This window comes from Emys orbicularis, chromosome 9 (assembly GCF_028017835.1).
Source record: "Emys orbicularis isolate rEmyOrb1 chromosome 9, rEmyOrb1.hap1, whole genome shotgun sequence".
Taxonomy (NCBI): domain Eukaryota; kingdom Metazoa; phylum Chordata; order Testudines; family Emydidae; genus Emys; species Emys orbicularis.
The window spans coordinates 74,938,908-74,963,952 of NC_088691.1; the positions used below are offsets into that span (position 1 = coordinate 74,938,908).

At 41.1% G+C, this 25,045-nt stretch overlaps 1 protein-coding gene across 2 annotated transcripts in view; it reads right to left on the reverse strand.

The window, feature by feature from the left end:
* Window positions 1-9,146: 9,146 nt before the first annotated feature.
* The window catches only part of SLC9A9 (solute carrier family 9 member A9), a 344,452-nt gene continuing 328,553 nt past the window's right edge, over window positions 9,147-25,045 (reverse strand). For both annotated transcript variants that reach the window (XM_065410670.1, XM_065410671.1), the window contains exons 15-16: window positions 9,810-9,915; window positions 9,147-9,368 (exon numbers count right to left, since the gene is read on the reverse strand). In XM_065410670.1, coding sequence (XP_065266742.1) covers window positions 9,147-9,368; window positions 9,810-9,915 — 328 coding nt within the window. The remainder of the gene's footprint in view (window positions 9,369-9,809; window positions 9,916-25,045) is intronic.

The following is a 25,045-nucleotide window of genomic DNA, read 5'->3' on the forward strand; positions in this document are numbered from 1 at the left end:
TATGCACTGTCATCCGTGAACTCTGCACCCAGTATGTCCTAACATCAATAGCATAGCAATGCTGTGTTTTGTGACTGCTGGGGGAGTGTATTCTCTTCCTGTTTAGAATTTGGTAGAACAGATGGCGAACACTTAGTCTAAATAAACATTGTCCTAACCAGGGCTTTCAAAACAAGTAAATCCAGGATGTTAAAATCTCAAAGAATCCTAGCTGCAGTCACTAGCTTTAGCCCTCTCTACAAAGCACATCTTTAGCCCCGTGTTATGATGTTTCTATATTTGCAGCTTCTGAGGAAAATCCCCATCAACTCAGATTGCTATGAGTGAAAGGCCAAATTCTAGTACAGGCATGTGCCAGAAAACCTGTATGGAAAACTGCTGCAAGTCCTGGCTCCCCTGCGCAGTGGCAGGGCCTGCGCCACATGGCCTCAGACATTAGTCACAGCACAGCCCAACGGAAAAGGGAGGTCAGTGGGCTTGGCTTGCATATTTATGTATATGTACTTTCTCCTCTCCTCCTTTAAAAGATAACTCCACTTTAAATCAGTGCAATTAATATTATAAGCAAGGAGTTCCACAAGCATGTTCCCTTTATTCTGTTAAATCTCTATTTATCAGGTTACATAGGGCTGCAGTCAGTAGGGGCACATGTCTAGGGAATATGTTGATTTGTTTTCAAGTGTTTGCCCAGGATAAAAACCCTTGGCAAACACTTGCATTAAATCATTTGCTGGAAACATTCATATGTGTGCCTGAAAAGTATCACCAAGTATATCACTCCTCTTTGTTTTGTGTAGTTCCCACAATGTCCTAGGGACTGTACAAATATAAAGGAAGCCCCCGAGGAGCTTGATAGCACACAATGTAATTTGTATGTGTGGATGCAGGGGTCAAAAGCCTTGTAACAGAGGTCTGGGGTGTGTTCTCCCGTGGGGAGTTTTCTGGAATGGACCTGAATGCACCAAAGGGCAAGTATTTTTAAAGCCCCCACACCCCCAAATGCGCTTCATGTATTATTGAGCCCCAGTGACAAATCATTTCCCACAGCGATGGTTTAGTAGTATCAATAAAAGGGGCTGAACTCCACTAGATATGGGGAAATGACCTCACACTTCCCTTCAAGAGTTCCCACATACGCTAATCTCCTACTCAGGCTATTTAAATTTCAAAGATCAGCACCAGACCACAGCCACTCTCTACTAAACTAGGTCAGAGTGAGAATTGACTGGTGCCAGGGCATCAATGACACTAATCAGTTCTTTGTTAAGAGTCTGAGTTGTAGCAGGGGCCAAGCCCCCACAGTCAGTCTTCAATTACTGGTAGAGTTAGTGGTGGTCAGGCCCTAAGCTCTCATTTGGGAACTGGTTTCAGGGGCCATGCAAACCATGCAGTTATAAGGCAGAGGTGCAAATTGTTACACCCTGCCCTGCTGGTACACTAGTTCATAAATTGAATGAATTTGCCTCAACCAAGCATCTTTTGCTCTTCCTCCGTGTGGGAAGAGCACTCCACAAACCTCTCAAATCACCAACAGCAGAGAACAGTCTGGAATGGACCAAGGCTGCAGCAGTGGCAGGACCAGCAGGTCACAGGTGGCAAGGCCCCTCCCCCACTAAACCCCCCCTGTTTTAGAGCCTGTGTCTACTAGGACCTTGACCTCTCACCTAGGTTTAGAGCTCCCCTAGGGATCTATCTGAGGATTTTATACTGAGCACCTTCTAGGTCAAATCAATATCAATAGCTAGGACTCATAGACGTTAAGGCCAGAGGGGACCATCATGATCATCTTCTTTGACCACCTGCACGTTGCAGGCCACAGAACCTCACCCACCCCCTCCTATAATAGACCCCTAACCTCTGGCTGAGTAACTGAAGTCCTCAAATCTTGATTTAAAGACTTCAGGGAATCCACCATTTAGTCATTAGCGGACTTCACGGAGTCTCTGGCACTTCTCTCTTCTTGGGGTAAAACCCCTGCTTGGGGTAGGATTTTTGTTCTTGATTTTTAGGTTTTATTAATTTTTTTGGGGTGGGGCTGGTTTATTTTTTGGTTTTGTTGGTTGTCAGTGTTGTGAGTGTCATTGTTTTGGTGGAAAGGCTATTCTGAAGAGAAAGGGTTTGCAGCATTTCCTAAAGACAGTCAGACTCTGGAGTCACCCGCCCTCCTCTGGAAGATTTATGCATAGCTGGGTCCTCTCAACTGAGAAGATCTTGTCCCCAACTCTCATGCAGGTTGGCTGGGTTTTATGATTTGTGTTGTTTCAGAAGAGTGTTGCAGTGGTACATGGATTGAAATTCAGTCTTGTAACTGGCTGGGCTTGATCCATTAATTTGGCCATTAGAACTAAAGCCTTAAACGGGATCAGAAGCTGACTAGTAACCAGTGGCCAGACTTGAGGATGGGTCATATGTGCCTCTGGTAGTCTAAACCATGCAGGTTGAGACAGGTTCTATACCATCTGGAACCAGTGCACTGAAGGTGCATCCCCCAGACTGACAGTTGCTCCCTACCTCCAGGTTCCATGGACTCTGGACCCCACTCAGCCGAGCATGATCACTGTAGCCTACGCTAGCCAAGTGTACTTCAGGTCCTTTCCTCAACAGTTACACCATGCATCTCTCAGCCTGTGGTGCCTCCCTGCCAGCCAAAGGGCTATGGCTAGTAATGACAGAAATTAAACAAGCTTCCTCTTTCAAATTAAAAGCAAAATAAAAGGGATGAGACTAGTGGGTGCCTCATGGGGACGTTGTTAAGCAGCAGGATTCTTGTGGGGGGTTGGGAGGAGAAAGAAGGAAGACTGAAGAAACTGATACCCTCAATGTGGTTCTCACACTTCCCCTGAAGATAGCAGGCTCAGGTCTTGTATACACTACAAATGCTTAGCTAGAATAGCTATATTGGCAGAACCCCCTAGGATAGACACAGCTTATGACAACCGAAGGAGTTTTTCTGTCAGTATAGTAACACCAGGTCCTTCTGTCAGCATAGTCACTGAGTGACTGGGAACAACCTGAATACTTTGTAATTTTTGATATAAGTGACCATTTATCACTACGTCCAGCTTACCTGGGTAGCAAGATAGACTGGAGAGCCCAAGGGGACTGTGACTCCATTGTAAGACTGTTATAGTGATCCAGGAGTTCACGTTTGTGAAAGCTCTCAAGAACATACCACCAGCTTGAGGTGTCTGCCTGCTTTTTGACAGTCTGCCCTGAGGTTGGCACTCATGGTAATGAGCCATTCCAGACAGTGTGACAGCAGGTGCGTTTTTTCCCCACACTCATGACTGACACAACTATGCTGACAAAACTTTGTAGTGTAGACCTGGCCTGGCATTGCTTCCACTGCTCCACTAATAGCCCTACATAAAAAGTAGCCTCTTAAATTTGGGTCTTTGTCTTCATTTGCTTTCAATCAGTCAGCCTACAGACTTCTGTTCTAGCTCCCTGTAGGCCTGTGAAGTTCCTAGTGTTTTACAGGGATGGTGATCAGTGATACTGGTTTTTCAGCATTAGTGGTTTTTAGTAGTGTTCTCAAACCAAATTCTTAGGTTGTCAAACTACTGGCAAATAATTCATTTGGGCTTTTAAGTTTGCAATCAATGCTGAATCCTTTGACCTCTTTTAGGTTGCTCATCTCTCTGGCATACAGATTCATTTTTCTCCATCATTTGTTTATTCCCCTTTGCCTTTTCTCTTTCTCATATTTTCAGTTCCAGTCAGCTGTGTATTCTAAAGCACTAGGTTATATTTAGTATATATTCTACCTCTGGTATAAGAAATCTCATTATGCTTATGGGATATTATTATCCTACTTGAACTCACTTGTGTATTACTTGTCTCAGGCAAGTGTGATGCCTAATATCACTGTGTGAGGTTTTCTTTTAGAGTTTAGCTCATTAGACATGCTGCTCGCTCATTTGAAATCCTTATTGAATAAAGCAGCAGTAGTATTTTATTTATGTCCATCAGCCTTCATAGTAACATACATAGAAACAGACAGTTAAACAATAAGAACGATGTAGAACAGTGGCTCCAATATACATTAATTTATTCCCTATGGTTTCTAGCATCAGAATTTCAAACCTCATAAGGTCCACAAGGAGGGTGAAACTAATCTATCTTGCCCAGATTTGAAGCCATCTAGGGCCTGAAATGATGGTGGTCTCGTCTGTACCTAAGACCTGCTTTCTTCACTTGCTGGCTAGGTGAGTGAATATTGCCACCACTCTGATGATACTAAGGATTGCCTTTATTGGCAAGAAGACTTGATTCATAAACAGCATCATTTCCACTCCATGGAGCATGTGCAGGGCTGTCAGCATCCAGAATCCACACTGGAGAGAGAAGATGGAGTCAGAGTGGTTCAGGGGATAAGAACTGGGTTGGGATGCTCATTACCTTCTCCCGAATCCCCGGGAAATTAGTTGGAATAATTAATACAGCCCTAGACTGTATCAATTTATTTGTGGATCTTCAAAGAGGGTCTGGGGCTGCCATGGCTGCTGGGGGAAGGTTCCAGCAATGCAGCTTCAATGAGGCCTTGCTGGCAGGGAGGCCACCAAGGGCCAGAGCCAAAGTGTGTGTGTGTGTGGGGGGGGGGCGGGGTACGGGTGGTCTTTACCATGGGGCAAAGATTTCCTCATAGAAACATCTTGGTGTTGATGCTTTTCATTATTGGAAGCAACAACCTGGACCACTGACTGGTTCCACATCGCTTTTTCATTGCTTCTCCTTACTTTCATGAAGAAGCTGGTTTTTTACCACATTTAATCTGATGAACTATTTTGAGCCTGTTGGCTGGATCTGCTTTGCCAGACTGTTGAGGGAATATTTGCTCTTCTGACATTCAGTATCGAACCAGGCTCTCCTATCTCTTAATCCCTTGAAAGGGAGGAATGAAGCAGAAAAAAAACAGTATTATCTTGGCAGTCTTAGTTTGCTTTCATTTTGTACATAAACTGGCACTCATGTATTTGATCATGTTTCTGTTGTAAATTGATTTAAATATACCAAAAAGGGACAAAATTAGAAGAAAAAGTTTTCAAACAAAACATATTCAGGTATTTCAGCTAATCCCTTTGAAGGACAAAAACTGCCAAGGAAGCTAACAAAAGCTCTAGATCAACTCAATGTGAGCTAACTTCGTGAGGGGATTTCATTGGTTGAAAAGGTTCACTTTTAGGACCAAAACAAGGGGTTAACTCAACTCACTGGTTGATTCCTGTTTCCAAACAGAGAATTCTCTGGTTCTGAAAGAATTATTTATAAAATAAAAATGTTGACAAGCCCTTCACAGCTGACTAGCTGGGATTCATGTCTGTTGGGATTATACTGGTAGAGATGAGCTTGTGTTATTTTAGTTATTTAAAACTCACTGAAGTGGTTCATTGTAAGACTGATTTTCATTTTGCTAATAGGAAATAGAGGAAAAAAGGCTTTCTGTTTAGAAGCAGCACTTTTCGGTGATGCAGAATGTTAGTTTCTACTAATGTTCAGTTCTCAAGTGGCAAATTAATTTTTCTATTCCAGGCATTATCGGGATTTATGAAAACATAGGGGTAGCATTTCAAAAGTGCACGTGTGTGCACCTAACCTGTGCATGTGCATACTGTGATGCTTGTGCACCCCTGATGTGTATACAAATCAGGATTGTGTGTACGCTAAAGACTCAGTGACAGCTGCTGTCCATTAACTTTCAAAAAGAAAAGAAATGCACTAAGGCATCAGTCTAACACAGCATATACTCAGGGTGTGAGTAGCCTATTGGCTTCAGTTGGCTTACATTTACGCACTCGGTTAAATGCTTTGCTGGACTAAGGCCTGAAGTAGCTATTATGGAAAAGTCTAAGTTTGTTATGCAGAACAATGAGAATGTTTGCTCATAACAACTTGCCCTAGGTTACCAGATGTTGCACTTCTCAGTGAATGTTATCACAGGAACCTGATAACTTTTAGTGCAGTTACTTTTTGAACTGGGCTCTCCTTCACATCCAGGATCCATTCATGATACTTCTAAAACCTATCTAAACATGCGCTGCAGTTTAATATGGAATCCCAGTTATTGCTACTGGAAATAAAATAAGGGTTTAGTAACATAGCAGAATTCCCGACCACATCTTCTCTAGCATATTGACCTTAATATTGAGTATGCAGTCACTACATTGTGACTAGGTATTTTATGTGTCATTTTCCCAGCAATGTTTTATTAGATTAAGTTAAACAGGAAAAATAGCTCCATATTTATCATGGAAGTGAATCACATGTTCAGTCAAGCACTGCATTAAACTAAGTAGTTTAAATGTTCAAAGTACGAATTGAATTATACCATAGAGGCCTCTCTCACATCACTGTTTAAATTTTCATGTAGAATTACTAGACACTAGTTCCCAGTATCCCTTATGGCTGAATACAGTACATATCATCATGCTATGTATCAGTATTCCACCGGTACAAAGCATACTTTAAAATTAGGAAACAAGAAGGATTTAATAATGCAGTGGATAGCAATAGGTTATAGACCCTTTTACCACTACTAGAGATTTCTGGTAGCCCAACTCTGTAAAGCTAAAAGAATCTAATTTGATGCTCTCAGTCAGTCCCAATGGATAGGTGTCCACCCCACAAAACACTGATGTTCCTTTGTTGACAATCTCAGCACGAAGAGCAAGGACTGAATGGCCATGAAGATTGAACTACTTTTCACCCTAAAAAGCAGTTATCCTTCCAAAGTAAGTCTTAAGGAATAATGGCATGCCGGTGTGGAAGATCTTTCCCTACTGTACTAGTCTATGGTTAAGCAGAGGACATCAGCCTAGGGCTCTTAATGTATCCCATTTAATGGACACAGCCACAATAAATAAAATGGGGAAGAAACGCAGAGGATGCTCCAGTAGGGGGGTGTATTTGAGAACAGAACATTTGGCAAAGAGAGTTTGAGTCACTTCCAGCTCTTGGGGAGGAGGAAAAAAGCTTAACACCTGCCTATTAATATTGCAAGGATTTAGTTATTTCCACCATACATCTAATCATCTCCAAACCTATCTGGAATTGTTCTTTTCCAAGGAATACAAGAAGCATGGGGACACTTACACAGTACTTGTAAAGGTTGAAGACAGTAGTCCTAGCTACTGAACTCATGACTGCGCTACAATACCCACTATCATATGTATAATAACCCACTATATGTCACTAAATGTTCAGCTCTCCTCTATGTGCCTCTAGGTGCTCATCTCTTCTTGTGCTGTCAGCCCTGCCCACCTGGTGCCCCACAGTGCACAACTCAATCCTCCTTTGGGCCACTGAGGGCATAACACCATGTTCCTCATTTCTTCTTTCTTCTCTATTCCTTCATGCATCCAGGGTATGCAGCTTCCCCCACTCTCCCTCAGCTAGATTTGTCAAGACGGGGAGTTGCAAACCCACCACTTTTCCTCGGGATGACCTAATATAGAATAGTCCCCACCCCCACATGGGGACTAACATCCTTTGAAGCCCCTTGATTAATGTTTTAGGGGGGGGGAAAGGCCAATTTAAGCTTCTGATGTTTCAGAAAAGCGCATAGGACTCCTGTGTTAAATTTATGCTTAGAGCAGCTGGTCTAGTTTTAAATCCAACCAGCAATTAATTAGCCTGGAAAAGAATGACTAAAACTGGATTATATTTAAGTCTGTGTTTCAGTTTCCATCTGTGATGGAATCAAAACCCATTCAGCTTTATGATCATTCACGGTTTCATTGGGATGACTTGATTCCACACCCCCCCTCCCCCATGGCTTAGAAATGTCTTGGTTAAGAATGACCTTATTCAAAACTCGTGGTTCTCTCGTGGTTTAACTTTCATGGTAGGAACACTTTCAAGCAATGTGATAAGCAACCTATGCTGCATCTGAGCTGAAACTCCTGTGCTGAGAAGATACAAAGCCAGACTTTAGATGTTAGAGACATGCCACTGTGCGCATGCATTCGCAATACCCAATTTATATGTGCAAATGCCTGATACGGCCAGGTACATCATGATCCGTTAGGTGCATGACTGACCATGTGTGAATTCATATGCTGAATTTATGCAGACACAGCTGGTATTTCCAGACCTAAATCTTTCTCTCATTTGTCTATCTAGGTTTTACCATCTTACTTTTCACTGTAATATCTAAGTGCCAAATGTAAATGTGTGATCATGCACATCTTAAATCTTATCTTAAAAAGTAAACTCTTTTGCAGGACTTTTTGTGTGTGTGTGTGTGTGTATAATACACACCCACACCCACACCAAACAAAATAAAACCCAGCCCCCAAGAAGCTAAAATCAAAATACAAACTTGGAATGTTTTTACACAACAAAAAACAAATTGTTCCCATCACGCAAGCTGTGTATAAAAACCTATTGCCAAGCTCTAGCAACAAATGCATTGTGGGATAAGTGTAATTGCTGTATGCCATAGTGATCATGATCAATCAAAATAATAATAAAAAGTTCCATTATTGATTTATTTAGCTTGAACAGCTAATATAGCAATGCCCAGTTTTTGTGTTCTGAATTAACGCTCTGCAGCCCAGGGTGTGAAACTTATTTTTGCTGAAGCATTCATTGGACTGACTCTAGAAAATGCCAAATGCTATAAGCATTAAGTGGGAGTCTTAAACATTTGTAAAGAGAAAGTAGCTGCCCAAAGTTTGCATTTGTACAAAAGAAATTTCCTCCTGTCCTATGGGTGATATGTCTGCCCAGGAGCAACTTATTACAAAGTTCTATGATCATCTGAGCATGATCGTGTTAATCAAATATCTCTCCTCCTCACCTGAATTAATTAACAAAGAGAACAACATTCAGAAGTCTGTGTGTTTATGTGCGTGCGAAGTACAATCGACGCTGTGAGTGCATCTGTAATATGCCTTTAGCAGACAGTGCCTTCAATTTCATTAATAAAAATTGCCACTGTCAAAACATTAAATTTAGTTGTATAGCATATATGGATGATGATGATCCTCATTTCTTCGGGCACCAGAAGATACATTTGACAAGGTTTTGATTCTCTTCAATTTCTGCTTTTAATACATTTTCTAGCTTCTTACCAACACTGCCTCATACGTGTGGCTTGTATTCCTTCATGTTCCGTGCATTTCTTATGATTACATTTGCACTGCTCATGCTAATGAATTCAACTGGGTATGTGCTGGAGTGTGCTCCAACTGGAGTTCACATCCTCCTAATCCAAGGTCTCCTTCATGAATGTTTTCCTTGCCTGGAGTCTGGGGTGAGTCTATTCTGGCCTGTGCCGGCACTGGAACAGGATTGGGGTCTTCATAATTTATAGTCAGTTCATCATTATTCACGATACAGTCCATGTCATCATCCTTCAGCTGCTCCTGTGTTTTAAAAAGGAAAAGAGACCCTAATCAGTGACAACTTCCCAGAAACAAGCCTGATGGGATTCCATTTTAATATTTTCAGTGTTGATGGTTAATATCAACTATTAATTACAGTGACCTCACTTTGATTTTTATCAATTTGAAGCAAGTGGCTGCCTATAGTCTCTTGCTTCTGCGTACCATTGGAAGCCAGGCCGTAGGTATCTAAAGTAGGCCACCCGAAAACCCACCGCACTAATAATTAGTAGCCACTTTTGAAAATGTGGCCGTACTTTTTCACCCCTACGACACGACAGCCATATAGTGTCTAGCCTTGTTAAAGGCTTGATCCAAAGCCCAATGAAATCATGTAAATGCTTCCATTAACTACAGTGGGCTTTAGATCAGGTTCTAAATGCTATTCACAAAGTTTAATGCACACACAATATATATACTTACTCCATATGCTCTAGGGCTAGTTAGCAGTCTGGCAATAGGATTACACCATTCAGGTAATGTTGTTGTAAGCGGTGGACCAGCATGGGTTAAAATGGGTTTCAGATATCTGTGAAGTCTGTTAAGGAATATAATATGTATATTGATGCTAACAAGTTTCTCTATTAAAGTAGATAATTTTGTAATAAAGCAGAAGATAATCATGCAAGTAAACGGAAATCTAGGAGATGGCTTGTGTTTAGCCACCCACCAGTCCATTCATTCAGTCATCATCCACTTTAGATTAGTGTGTCTACAAAGCCATTTGATGTTCAGAGCCTGTCAAATATGGCACCATACCAGCTTGAGACAAGGGGGAATGGGAAGAGGGGAAACGTACAATAAGAGCTCCATATTTAGCATTTTCAGCTAATGTCTGTGATATTGGGAAAATGTTTCCTATGCAAAAGAATATACAAAACAATTTAAGATTCAGCTGTAAGAGCCACATTGCATAAAAGATCCAGTGACAGGGAGTTTTCTGTTTTATTGAAATGGCACACTCAGCTTTTTATAAAATCAATGCCTCTCTTCACCAGGCAAATGTATTTAATCAAACATTAAGCTTCTTTATAGCTGGGGAGTAAGCATAATTTGTTTTCTGTAATGCTTTATTTTCAGTATTCAACACATTCATTTTACACTTCATACATCAATGCTCCTTTATATAAAATTATGTAAATAAGATTGTAACAGGCGTTTTCTATTGTATTGCTCCTGTCTTTCCAATCTTTTCATCCAAAAGTGCTTTATTGAGATAAAAGAAAAACCTGCTCATCTTTAGCAATTATATCGTCCTTATATCTGCCACTAAAGATTTTCCCAAGAGCACTTCAGGTTGACTTATTTCCTCTGCTACTTTTTCTCACAGTGTAATTTTCACTGTTTTATGGGAAGCCAGTTACAGGCTATTTTCTCTGCTGAGGAAAATTTCCTCTTCTGGATTGCTAGCTATTTTCTTTTGTTAAAGCTTCTAGGAAAGGAATATGAAAGTAACAGATGTAAAGCTACTGTCCATGAGCTCTATAGCAGTATCATGGAAGTACTGAACAAACCACTGACAAAGTGTGTTTAGGTTAACTCTTTCAGTGCCTCAACTTCATTAGTTATTTGTTTAATACTTATAGGGTGTTCCACACTATATAACACACAAAGCACAGGCAGTCTATATTCTGAAGAACTTACAGGCTAAATAAAGCAGATTTAGAGATTTAGTCATATATTAATTGATTTTTAAGGCCAGAATGAACCATTCGATCATCTGGTCTGCTCTCCTGTATATCACAAGCTGTAGAATTTAACCCAGTTACCCCCATCTAACTTGTTCAGCTAAACCATATATGCCAGAAAGGCATCTAGTCTTGATTCGAATATATCAAGATATGGAGAATCAACATTGGAACCTCAAAGGAAAGGGATGGCTAGGATTTTTTTTTTAAATGTTAATCTTCTTCTTCCTTTAGCAGGACGATCCGAGTTCTGTCCTCACTAGGACGTTCTGAGAAGCCATGTTGTGAAGCATAGTAACAATTTGAATGCCCTTGTTTATTGTGTGATTGACTGTAGACTTTGAGAGGTAATTTATATTTTGCCTACAACAGCAAAATCCTTGGAGCTAGAAAAGGTGGCCACAGCTCTGAAATACCTGGCTGACAGCTCCCATAGGGCCTGTAGAAATACAGGCCCACATTAGGCCAGAGTGAACTATGGTTTTAAATTGAGTTTGGATTTTAGCATGCATGATAGGCCCACAGCCTGCGATTAAAATGAATGAAATTATGAGAAAGAAAAGTTGTTTGTGTTTAATTTATATTGGTTAGGGTAGAATTGGTAAGGGTGCTTTGTCAGAGCTTTACTGTACCCCTCTGGAGTCACGCCATGATGGGGATGTGTCTCCTGGGCCTGCACCTGTTTGAAGTATTCTCCATATCTGTATTGTTTCTAGGGTATAGAATACAGGTGTATATGCATATGTGTATATTATGGATGTAACCAACATTAAGTGGCTTTTGAGACTAACAAATGCTTGTGTGGAAACTGAGTCAGGGTAAACCTTAATCTTATTAGGAAAATTATTTCCAGCAGAGCCCTACAAAATCCTGTATATGGCCAGAGGGAGAGCTTCACCTTTTCCCTTATCAAAGAGTGATGGTTCTGGGCCTTAAGGCAAACACAGTTCCCCAAAGACAAAGAAGTATCATTTTATGCAACAGTTATTATTAAAACACCCCATAAAATATGGAACTCTTTTTCATACCATTCAAATCCACTTTCAGTCATTTTCCAGGAAAAGTGCAGTTTTCCATGGCAAAGGCAAGCCAGGCTGTAAACATACATTGGTTAATAGTGTGGCATTTCATACGCAAGACATTGCTGCATTATATAATGAAATTTATGTCAGAGGCACAAATCCCTGGAAGTGAATGTCAACACTCCCTGGAGCTTTGCTTTGCTCTTTTGCAGTGTCTCTAATGTTTCTGGTTTGCAGCTTTTTAGTCTACAGTGTCTCTTTTGTTAGTACTCCTATTTAAAGCAGACTTTGTAAGTTATGATTATGTCACAGAACTGAGATAAAAGCGTAGGCTCTCTCTTTTATATCGATGAGGAAACACTATTAAGAGACACGCAAAGAGAAAGATATCATTCCTACATGTTCAGAAATGTGGTTTCCTTAAGTACAAGTTATCTCAGTTCCTTGTTAGATTTTCACTTTGGCAAAGAAAGCAATTTTGATATATGGTATATGCAGAGCTAGAGAAGAAGCTGTTCCATTCTGAAAGTGTGTGTGTATTTGTGTGTGTGTGAGTGTGTCACTTGCAAACCAACATACTTTGCGCTGAGCATGTGGCTGAGAGCTGGTGCATGGCTGAGCTGCTGCCAACAGCTGACTGGGACAGTTTGGTCACTGTTCTATGAGCGCCTGTATGTGCCCAACTAAGCTGGAGAGGCAATAGCCAGTGACCTCTGGGGGTATAAATACATACACGGCAGATGTGTCCAAGAAAGGAAAAGGGAAGTTTTTAGATAAGATTTTCCTTCTATTACTTGTAGCAAGGAATTCTCTTCAGAGGATGGGGATCTGTCTATGTTGAGTGCTTGAGAGGGGCAGGGCATGATGGTAGGAGATTTAATTATTACAATTGTACACATTTCTTTTTTTTGGGTAAGGACCACGAGAACCAAGCAGTGACTTGACTTCAGATATCAGATGCCATGAAGAAGATAATCAGCACTGTAAAACAGTGATGAGAAGGAATCCACGATTGTGGTACATATTTCAAAAATTACAGGTTCCAGGACCTCTCTGATATTTCCTTGAGGGCCAGATTCTGATCTTTGTCTATTGAATTTTTAATCTAAGCAATGGAGATCAGCATCCTGAACTTAGACTGCTAAATAGAAAGTTTATGTCTAGAGCCTCTCCTGTAGCCTTTTCAGAAGTGCGACCCCTGTTACACACAGAATCCTCTAGTCGGGCAACCAACAAATCTCTTGTGGGATTGCGAAGGTGATGTAGAAAGGAGGGCTCCAAATCCATTGGGCACTGGAAAACTGCTTTTTGTGGGCGCCCTCCTGCATGGGGATGGGCTCTATCCTACCCATGAGCGAACCAGCCCACTGGCAATTAAAAGAAATAGCTTTCAGATGGAATATTTAAACTATACGTAGGAGCTGCTGGAGAATGCTCATGATGTGTTGGTGGGCGCCATCAATATTTTAGATGGAATTTGTTCAGAAGTCCTGAATTTTCACAGCTAAGTTCAAGAGATGAAAATGAAGCATGGCAGAGGGCCAAGCAAAAACAAGATTTTCACTAAAGAGGGATAACAGCAATGGCTGCACTGCTGGGAATTAAAAGTACAAACCTCTTTATGCTAACACTCGGAGCTTAAAACTCAGAATGGGCACAATGGAAAGTCGGGTTTGGAAACAGTGGCAGATTAAAACAGAATTCCTGTGTAAAAGGAGCCAAGGCCTGTGCCGAAAGAGCCCTAAAATCTGCTGTTTGTTCAGCATAGGAACTACTGCTATCTTAAGAAAATATAGCATTGGGTGTCCTCTTCCTTCCACTCCTTCCTCTTAAAAGGATGGGATTCCTTACCCCACCTCTCCCACCATAGGACTGAGGGCCTTTCTGTTGATCTCCAGCCTGGCAGGAAATAAGCATTCCATTTGAAAGGCCTCCAGAACTCTGAGCTCCGTCTGTCTTTTCTCTGCCGGGTGCTACATAGCACAGCTCTCTCATTATGCTAACAGGAAAACTAGTGAGAAGTATGCTGTGGGGTGGCTGCTAAGGGGAGGGGGAGGAGAGCAAAGGGAAGGCCTGAAAGCCATGTAGGGGAAAAAGCAAAGATTTCTGTAGTGTGCACGTTAGTTATATGGCTTGGGTTAGAAGTATGGCAGGACAACAGACAGTAAAAACAGAACGATTTAGCCTGGAAGGAAGAAGATTTAAAGGGGACCTAATTGTGCAGATGTGCAGTGTTCCAAATTATGAAGGCCATAGCAAGAACATCTTTCCTTTTAAACTGTCCCATAACAAGAGAACATGTGAACACAATGACATTAAGCAGCACTCAATTTAGAGCAAATAAAAGGATGTACGGCATTAGATAGCACATAGTCAGCCTGTGGCAATCACGGCCTTACTAGGTCATGGAGTCAAATATTGTAGCAAGTTTTTTCATAAGGGAAGGATAATCTCATAAACACAGCAACATTTATAGCTGTGCAAGACAACAGGGGCTGCCTCATCTCATCCTTCAGGCTACCTGCAGAGGTCAAGAAAGGACCCCTTCTTCCCGTGTACAGAACTGCCCACCCACGAAGATGTACTTGGGCTATTTTCTTTCCTTTATGTCTAAAACATAAGCCTCTGGCTACTGCGGGAGGGTACTAGATGAGTCTGCCACAGTACAGTAAATTCAGTGCTCCTGTAATGTGGTTATTGCTGTGTCTGATTAAAGTGTAAAATGCCTTGATAATTTTTTTTAATGGATTATTTCAACATGGTATTGGAGATGTAGGTATTAGTCAGGCATCAGATTCAAAGAGTGTAAGCCAATTTCTTAATGCCTGCCTACCTCGTGTATCACAGTTCATTATGTTTCCAATGATGGATTTTGAAAAAAGAGATTCTGAAAGACATTTTTGTTTTAATTTGGCATCTTTATCTTCTGTTTATTGGTGCAATACACTGCACGCATGTACCAATGCAGACATTAATAGAGATAGCGGAAAAGTACAGTTCAGCTTGAAGGAGCACGAGGATTTTTCATTCTCAGTGTTTCATTGTTGATAGAGAGGTCAGCTATAAGGGGTCCAATCATGAGTGATTCATAATACAAACTATAGAAACGGCACATGAACAGTAGTCATTTCATAAATGTGATCTATTTAGGACATTTATATCATCACTATGAACATGGCTTCTGTTTATTCTTCTTACCAGATATGCCCAGACCAAACCCCAATCCAGACCTGATTTCAAATCCCAGTTTGCAGGTCAAAGCTCCCACATAGTGGGTCAGAGCTGAAATCCTAAACTTTGGGAAGGTTTGGACTGTCATCCAGATTTCAAAGTGCCAGGTCTGGAAGGGTTCAGATCCATCATTTTGATTCAGACTCATCTCTTAATCGTTTTCCCCTTGAAACTTCATAATGACTCTATTCAGTCACCTATTCTCTTTTTCGTAGAAATGGGTTCACCAATTTTAAATTCGTTACTCTGAGGTGTTGCCATAACAGTCCCCAAGTATCTGCCCGTTGAACCATTGGATTAGATTGTGACATTTAGCCATAGCCCTGAATATGTGGATCTGCACTACCCCAGGGGATACTCAGGTGGGGATTTTTCCTCTTGGAGGCACACTAACTTCCCAAGTTCCTTTGTCTGGAGGGTAGACATGTTTAGAACGGTGCAGCTTCCTTCACCCAACATTCTTAGATAGCTCCACAGGCTGATGCAAAAGGTAGGCAGATTCTGAGTCATAGTTATAGAGTTTAGGGCCAGAAGTGACCACCCAGGGCCGTCCTTAGGCATACACAGCATATACGGGCTGTGTAGGGCACCCAAAAATTTGGGGCACCCCTGGGTCTTAGTGTCCACCCTCCCGCCTCTTCCTAGCCCTGTTCTGACCCTTCCTGCAGGCTCCCACCACAGCTGGCTGCTGCAGCCTGGTGAGTCTTCCTCCGGAGGGGATCTAGTACTTAAAAGTGAAAAAGCCTGCCAGACCTATTAGCACAACACTGAAACTGTTAAAGAGCCATTCAAGTGGTAATGAAACCATTTAACAGGCATTTGCCAACCCCCAGGTGTATATTGTCAGTTTCTGAATTTACTGACAAAAACAGTTGTGCATTACTGTAATATTTACTCAGAACATGTTAGTCAACAGGACCTTAGTTTAAAATTTGCTTTAAAAATATTTCATTAGTGTGTTGCTGAAGGTTATAAAATCACATCTCTAAAAAATCCTTGCATAGATTTTTAGATGCACAATCTGAGTATTCATCTTTAGCCTTAAATGCTTGGATCTTCAGACATATAGTTTTTTAAATAAATCCTTCAAAAGACCACCCTTATCTAAAATACACATGCGAGCCCGGGCTGCCATCGGGCATAGGGGCACCAGTTTAATACTGCATAGGGCCCCATAAATCCTAAGGACGGCCCTGGGACCACCAGATCATCTCATCTGTAAATATAACACATGAGCCCTCCCTCTGCTTTCCTGAATGATTTTGATTGTCCTTGGCCTTTAGGTGGGACCTGCAAGATGGGGAGCAGGCATGTACCTAGATGAGGACCATGGATAATTTGACTAATCTCACTTTCTTCTTCCTCTTAATTGCATAGATAGAGCATATCTGGGAGAATCAGAATGAAGCAGTGCAGAGGACAGATAAAGAGTAACTGAGAACTGAAACTTGGCCTCTCAAGGCCCATATCTTCAAGGATGAGGAAGGAGTTCACCAGGCAGTTCTTTTAGGTATATGAAAAAATCCCTGCTAATTATATGAGTCCTTGTGAGTAAACTTCAACTATCCTGAGAGTTTGCTAGGGAGTGAAAACCTGGTAACAAAACAGATTATTTGGATTTGCCCCCCAGAATTGGCTTGGCAATACGTATACTGTGATGCAGCCAGCATCTTTCTGACTGGGGACAGTATCATTCACTTGGGAGCCCGTATAAACTACACCTATTGGCCAGATGCGACACAATTATGCAGTTCCTCACAGGGAGCAATGTAAAATATTCCCTGCATGCTAGTGAATGCCTGCCTCCACAGAGCCCCAGGCCCCTGCTAGCTCAGGGATTTTGCGATTGAGACCAGCAACTGACCCAACTGTAGGTTTCCTGTGCTACAGCATATATCACTATTGCTAGGTCACTGCATGTTCATTAATACTCTGCATGTTAGGTGCCGGTGGCTATCTATTATTTATTAGCTGATAGTAATCCTTTTGCAATCCTTTGACTTGGCCATTAAAACAATATTCAGAAAACACCACAGAAAGCTTGTTTGGTACTTTAAAGACTTGCTTCTAAATCCACCTGCTATGGGTAGTAGTCATGATTTTGGGGGTTTGTTGAATTTTCTTTAACATTGCAGTGCAGAGAAAATTTGCTTCAACATATTGACTTAGACGGTACAGAACTAAATGTACTAGGCACTAGACAAATGAAAGACTAAAGTCAAATTATACTACAAGAGTGAGAAAGAAAAGCAGAGAAAGGAAATACCAATCTGGAAGTAAATATAAAATCATTGCAATAATACTGTGGAAGACACAAAGACTAGAGGAGTGGTAAATAATTATGTGGACTCGGCAGTCACTCAGCACAATTTGGATCACTTGGTAAACTGGGCCCGTTGAAACAAAATGTGTTTTAATATAGCCAATGCAAGTTATACATCTAGGAACGAATATCTACAGAATGGGGAACTGTATCCTGGAAAGCAATGACTCTGAAAAGGATTTAGGGGTCTTAAAGAGGACAAACTCCCAATGATATGCTAATGTAGCCCTTGAATATATAAGTGGGATTAGAGAATAGAAGTAGAGAGGTGACTTTACCCCTGTACATAGCGGTAGTGAGAATGATACTACAATAATGCATACAGTTCTGACGTCCACATTTTAACAAGGATATTAAGAAATTGGAGATGGTACAGAAAAGAGCCACAAAAATGATTGAAAGGATGGAGAAAATGTCTTACAGTGAGAGTTAAAGAACTTAATATGTTTATTTTATTGAAAAGAAGATTGGAGGTGACTTGATCAATACCTTCATAGGGAGAAAATACATGGTACTAAAGGGCTCTTGAATCTAGTAGAGAAAGGGGTAACAAGAATCAATGATTGGAAGCTGAAGCCCGACAAATTCAAATTAAAGATGAACAACCTTTTAACAGTCAGGGTGATTAACCACTGGAACAACTACCAAGGATAGTGGTGGATTCTTCATCTCTTGATGTCTTCAGCTCAAGACTGGATGCCTTTCTAAACAATACGCTTTAGTCAAACACAAGTTATTGGGCTCAATACAGAGGTACCTGTGAAATCTAATGGCTCTGTTATAGAGGAGGTCAGACTAGATGATATAATGGTCCCTTTTGGCCTTAAACTTAAACTCGATGACTCTATGAATTAATTAGTTAACATCTGAAAAGCCCTTTGAAGCTAGGAATCCTATAGAAGTGCTAAGTATAGTTATTTCCCCCTGGAGATAGGGTTGATTCTGTACTTAAGAATGTATCATCTTTAATCTTGGCTTGGTTTTTAGAATAATTTGTTTTGGTATTTCTTCCTTTCTTGTGTGGCCAGTTGTCACGTGTTATGCCTGGGTGACTACACTTGCTCATGTCTGTCTATCTTCTGGTTATTTTGCTCTGCTTGACTTAGTTCAGTAACATTTTTGAAAGCACATCCTCTAAGTTCCTCTCTGTTCTGTACCAATGAAATAAATCTTTCATTATCTTTGTGAATCTGCATTTCCTGAATGAGTTTGACAATGCTCTGTTGCCTTTGCGCTCAATTATGATCATTAGCTTCAAGTTTGTCAACAACAGAATAGAGAGAGCACTTAACTCATTTAGGATGTCATAGAGTTTGCTTTGGGTAAACCATTTACAAAGATTTTAAATTAGTTTTGTTTCTGTTTCTGTATCTAACATAAGCAAGTGGTACAATTAGGGCAATGGACCATTTCCCCTTCTTTCTGACATTGGAAAAATCAACTCTGAGATCCAGACAGAGGATTTCAATTCCAATATGCAGCTCCCTCCACATGCACACATGTAATTAGAATATCTTGCCCTTACACACTAGAGTGCACAAGGGAAGCATTGTACACTGGCTAGGTAAATTAGTCATGGGTGAAGAGTCAGAAGTTCACTTCAGTTTGAATAAGTGTCCCAACTTCAAATATATATCTGAACCCTTATCCAAATGAATTGAACTGCTGTCAGCACCACCACTGGGAGTGGTGCCCAGACTGCCTTTCCTCAATCCTAGGGGAAGAAGCACCTGGGAACAGCCCCCTTCTCCAAACAATAACATTTATACTGGCCAGCAGCAGGACCTTCAGAGCTGTGACATCACCACCACAACTTTTTTCAAAAGATAAATGAACTCTTCCTGGGAGCATCAGTAAGGGAACCCCTCCCACTTTGTGGGCATACACATACAGGCATAAATGTCCACTATGATCCATATTCTTGTCACCATCACACTAGATGATGATAATTCTCTGTATCAGGAAGTAACACATAGATTCCAGGATGCGCAGAATGCGACAACCTGCCGCAATGGTGCGGGTTGTTGTGAGTACATCACCAGTGTACTCCAGTCCCCTCACTGGCTCCAAATCAGTTTCAAGTCCTGATTTAAAAAAAACAAAACAGTCAAGACTAGAGCTGGTCAGAATTTTTTTTTTAATTAAAATTTTCAAAAGATAAAAAATAATAATTTTTGTTAGAATTTTCCATGGAAATTTTCTACTTTTAGGAAAAAAATTGGAAACCAAAATGTTTTGTCTGAAAACTAAAAACCTCTGATTGAACCCCCAAAAATGTTACTTGTAAAATGCTGCTGTAATGCCTCATGGGTCTTGCAGTGTGGGTGCTTCATGCTCCCATTCTCTTTTATGGGCTGAGGTCCTTATTGGACTACATCTCCTATAATAGACCATGTTCTCCCCTCTTGCTGGGCCCTGGAGATGCCTATAGAGGAGAAGAGGAGCACGAGGCACCTAAACTCCCAAGCGGAGCATTTACAAATGGAAATGTTACATTCTTCAGCTAGAAATGTGTCAGTTTTGAGATGTTTTGGTTTTTCACTTAAAAATCAAAATTTTCTGTGAAAGCAGACACTTCTTTGTGGAAAAAAACTTCATTTAGTCAACAACTCGATTTTCTGTTGAAAGTCAGGCTCCAACTCCATCAGCAATCCAGAATCTGTTAAGGCAGCGGCCCAGGACAAAGCACTGCTGGTTGACTGGGCTCAGCTGTGGAAGGAGCTACCAGAGGAGATTAGAATGATCCAGAGTCTGGCTGCCTTTAGAACACACTGCAAAATCCCCTTAATGATGAAACTTTCCCACAATAACTGGTAGATTTTCATATGTAAAAATCAACAACAACCCACACAGAGCTGCTGAGAACTTGGGAGGATAAAGAGCAGAATAATCCATGAAATGCACTATGGGTCTCAGTATGCAGGCCCACTTTGTCTGGGAACTTCTTAGATACAGAGGAGATGGATTTTACAGAAGACTTAGAGAACTAAAAAATAGGATTTGAAATCTTGCAAGAACAGGGTTCTCATGGTGTTTCCTGTAATTCCTGCTTCGGGTCAGGCTGAACACACAACAAGAGCAACCTTGCTCATGGTATCCAGAGGCATAAACACACAAACCTGATTCTCCTCTCACTTGTACCAGGGCAAATCAGAAGTAACTCCACAGGGGAAAAATGAAATTATATCAGTACAGCAGGTGCATTGTACTTCCAGCCAGGGGAATAGCATCAATACCAGTTATCTGCGCTCATTGAATGGAGAATATGCTCCTAAATTCCAGAGACTAGAAGTGGAAAAGCACGTGAAAATCAAAAGAAACAGGAAATAAATTAACAAATGATTTTAAAGTTCAACTGTGTTTAAAGTTAAAATCTTAGCTGTTTGTTTGTGTCTGTTCTTATTTTATCCAAATTGGTTTGTCTAGTCTAGTCACAACACTAATTTTACTTCAGAAAACTTCCATTGTATACAATACATTATATGTTTTTTATATAAGTAGTCAGACATTATGGTGACAAACACCAACACAGACCAGTAGATTTTTTTTCTAAATGGAAAAATTGTAAAATATAATCCTACTTTGCATTTCTATCGTGCATTTCATATGAGTACCTCAAAGTGCTTTACAAATATAAATAAACTTCACAACATCCCTGTGAAGCAGGTTAAATACCACATTAGTATCCTTGTTTTATGGAAGGGTAAGCTGAAGAACAGAGGTTGTGACTCACCTACATGGCAAGCAAATAGTAGAGCCAGGATTCCGGCTTCCCATTTCCTTCCTCCAGTCACTAGATTAGTTTACAAACTGTTCTGTTTCTGAGAACTTGTAAACATAGTTCTCTCTCTGGTTCTCTTTGGTTTTGATTTCAAATACCCGTAGGAAATGGTTACCTGTAGAAAATGGATTTTCCAACGTGGGTTCTGAATAGGCTCTTACATCCATAGCTATTCACCTAAATAAGTACCCTGATTTTCAAAAGTGCTGCACACTTCAGCAGCTCCTGCTGAAAAGCCCAGCCACTAATGTTAACTATGACTAATTTACATTGCTCTTATCCACAAGATTGGGGGCTAGGAGGTGGGGTGGAGACCTGAGAGGGACCATTCTTCTTCACTGTTTTTTAAAAAAATCATTGTGATTAATTCTTTGCTTTTGAGTGGCAAGGTTGAAAGAGACAACAGCCTTAATTAGGCTGAGTTTTGTGAAAACACAAACAATTATGGATAAAGGGCTATATGCCCTTCTCATTGTGAACTTCCTGTAGCATCAATACCAGTTATATGTGCTTACTGAGTGAAGAATATGCTCCTAAATTCACTTCATTCATCACACTTTTACATTCTGTGAATGCAAATAACTTAATCCTAAACCAATCTATTGAGAAGATGGCAAGATTCACTGCCTATTAAAACCCCTGAAAAATATTATTAGCACAAACAAATGTGACCCGGTTATATCCTTTTCATTAAATAAAGTCCCTAGACAGCAAATTAAACTGTGCTTCATGATAAGATTTTATCACTGAAAAATAAAATTCCTTGACTCAAGTGTGGGAGTATCTGTTTGTGTGTGGGTGGGGAAGCACAGTGATACTCCACTGGGAGTATCTGTTTGTGTGTGGGTGGGGAAGCACAGTGATACTCCACTGGGAGTATCTGTTTGTGTGTGGGTGGAGAAGCACAGTGATACTCCACTGGGAGTATCTGTTTGTGTGTGGGTGGGGAAGCACAGTGATACTCCACTGGGAGTATCTGTTTGTGTGTGGGTGGGGAAGCACAGTGATACTCCACTGGGAGTATCTGTTTGTGTGTGGGTGGGGAAGCACAGTGATACTCCACTGGGAGTATCTGTTTGTGTGTGGGTGGGGAAGCACAGTGATACTCCACTGGGAGTATCTGTTTGTGTGTGGGTGGGGAAGCACAGTGATACTCCACTGGGAGTATCTGTTTGTGTGTGGGTGGGGAAGCACAGTGATACTCCACTGGGAGTATCTGTTTGTGTGTGGGTGGGGAAGCACAGTGATACTCCACTGGGAGTATCTGTTTGTGGGTGGGTGGGGAAGCACAGTGATACTCCACTGGGAGTATCTGTTTGTGGGTGGGTGGGGAAGCACAGTGATACTCCACTGGGAGTATCTGTTTGTGGGTGGGTGGGGAAGCACAGTGATATTCCACTGGGAGTATCTGTTTGTGTGTGGGTGGGGAAGCACAGTGATACTCCACTGGGAGTATCTGTTTGTGTGTGGGTGGGGAAGCACAGTGATACTCCACTGGGAGTATCTGTTTGTGTGTGGGTGGGGAAGCACAGTGATACTCCACTGGGAGTATCTGTTTGTGTGTGGGTGGGGAAGCACAGTGATACTCCACTGGGAGTATCTGTTTGTGTGTGGGTGGGGAAGCACAGTGATACTCCACTGGGAGTATCTGTTTGTGGGTGGGTGGGGAAGCACAGTGATACTCCACTGGGAGTATCTGTTTGTGGGTGGGTGGGGAAGCACAGTGATACTCCACTGGGAGTATCTGTTTGTGTGTGGGTGGGGAAGCACAGTGATATTCCACTGGGAGTATCTGTTTGTGGGTGGGTGGGGAAGCAATGGAATGATGCCAGCCGCTTGACATTAGCTGCAGCAACTACTCTGCTGGCTGCTGAAAAGGAAAAGACAGGAAAGGAAGGTAATGAATCATTCTGTAATTTCACTCTTACATTAAACCTTCAGTCTGTCATGATGATTTACTGTTGCTTCATTAGTGTAAGAGTTCAGCTGACATGAGCTTTGAGCCCGGTCTTAAAAGTGACACAAATGGTACTTTGATTTCTAAATGATGATTATTCCTTTGACTATCCGAGTATTGACAGTGCTGTTGTGTGTACACATTGAAAGGACCTGAGTGAAACCAGGGAATGCTTCTAATGCTCTCTTGTCTGCCTCCAAATTAAACCCAGTTTTTATAGGAATCATCCTACTGGTTGGGAAATAAGAACTGACCCAAATGTTCACTGCAAACTGGAAATGAAACTCTTTGCTTGTTTGAAAATGTTCAGCTAACATTTTATTCCCTGGTACACCTCTGCCTCGATATAACGCTACCCGATATAACACGAATTCGGATATGACGCGGTAAAGCAGTGCTCCGGGGGGACGGGGGGGGGGGACGGCGCACTCCGGTGGATCAAAGCAAGTTCAATATAACGCGGGTTCACCTATAATGTGGTAAGATTTTTTGGCTCCCGAGGACAGCGTTATATCGAGGTAGAGGTGTATTTGTTTGTGAGCACATGTCTCTATACTTGATGAAAGCAATGCCTTTCACATGCCTCTCAAGGAGAAAAGTCCATCAAACAAGCCATCAGATAGTGATGACTTAAATGTTACTAATCCTCAGAACTGTTGAATTCCTGCTCTGTGTCACATTTTACAATATGGGAAGATTTTAGGACTCCACTGTTTTTCATGCAGATTGCCACATGTTAAGAATCTATCTAGGTCCAGTGCCTATCACTATGGTATCTGACCCTTATCTGCACCTGGAGACTGGAGCACAGTTTTTCTATCCAGGCTTCCTCTGTAGTCATCTGACCATAGACCTGCTGGAAAAGTCTTCCAGTACTGGAGCACCATTGCCATTTTCTCAGGGAATATGAGGCACCTACTTTCCCTGTGTCCTAAGGGGCAGACTTCTGAGTTTGTCCCAATGCATAAGACTCTTCATTCTCTGACTCTTAAATTAATTCATGTAGCTTTTTGTAGGCTAATGGTATTATTGTAAATAAATATAAACCTTTATATGGTCCAGGTGGATCTGTCAGTTAAACACATGTTTTCATTGCAAATGACTTTATTATTATCACTATATATTGGATTAAGAGTGCCAAAATATTATCTACCGGGTATAACTCTTACACTGTATCTGCAAACATGTTTACAGTCTGCTCAATGTAGGGCTATTAGTGATAGAGATTTATGTCAATAATGATTTCATTTCTCAGATTGGGACCAAGATGAATAAAGAAAAATTAATCAATAATCAGCAGTTTTAAATGACATACAATTGCAGAAAGATGTTTTAAAGGAAACCTAAATTGGAATATGTGACCCTTAAAATACAGGCTCCTTAACAGTCAGGTTAATGCTCAATAATAGTGCCTAGCAAGAAGTGAAATTGCTTTTCCCAAAAGAATGAGAGTGTGTGTGATGCACTGGAGTTGTAGTTCACTAAGTACACTAATATGGAAACAAGAATATGACAGAAACTGCATATAAACAAACTGGAATCTTAAGTATCAGAGGGGTAGCCGTGTTAGTCTGAATCTGTAAAAAGCAACAGAGGGTCTTGTGGCACCTTTAAGACTAACAGAAGTATTGGGAGCATAAGCTTTCGTGGGTAAGAA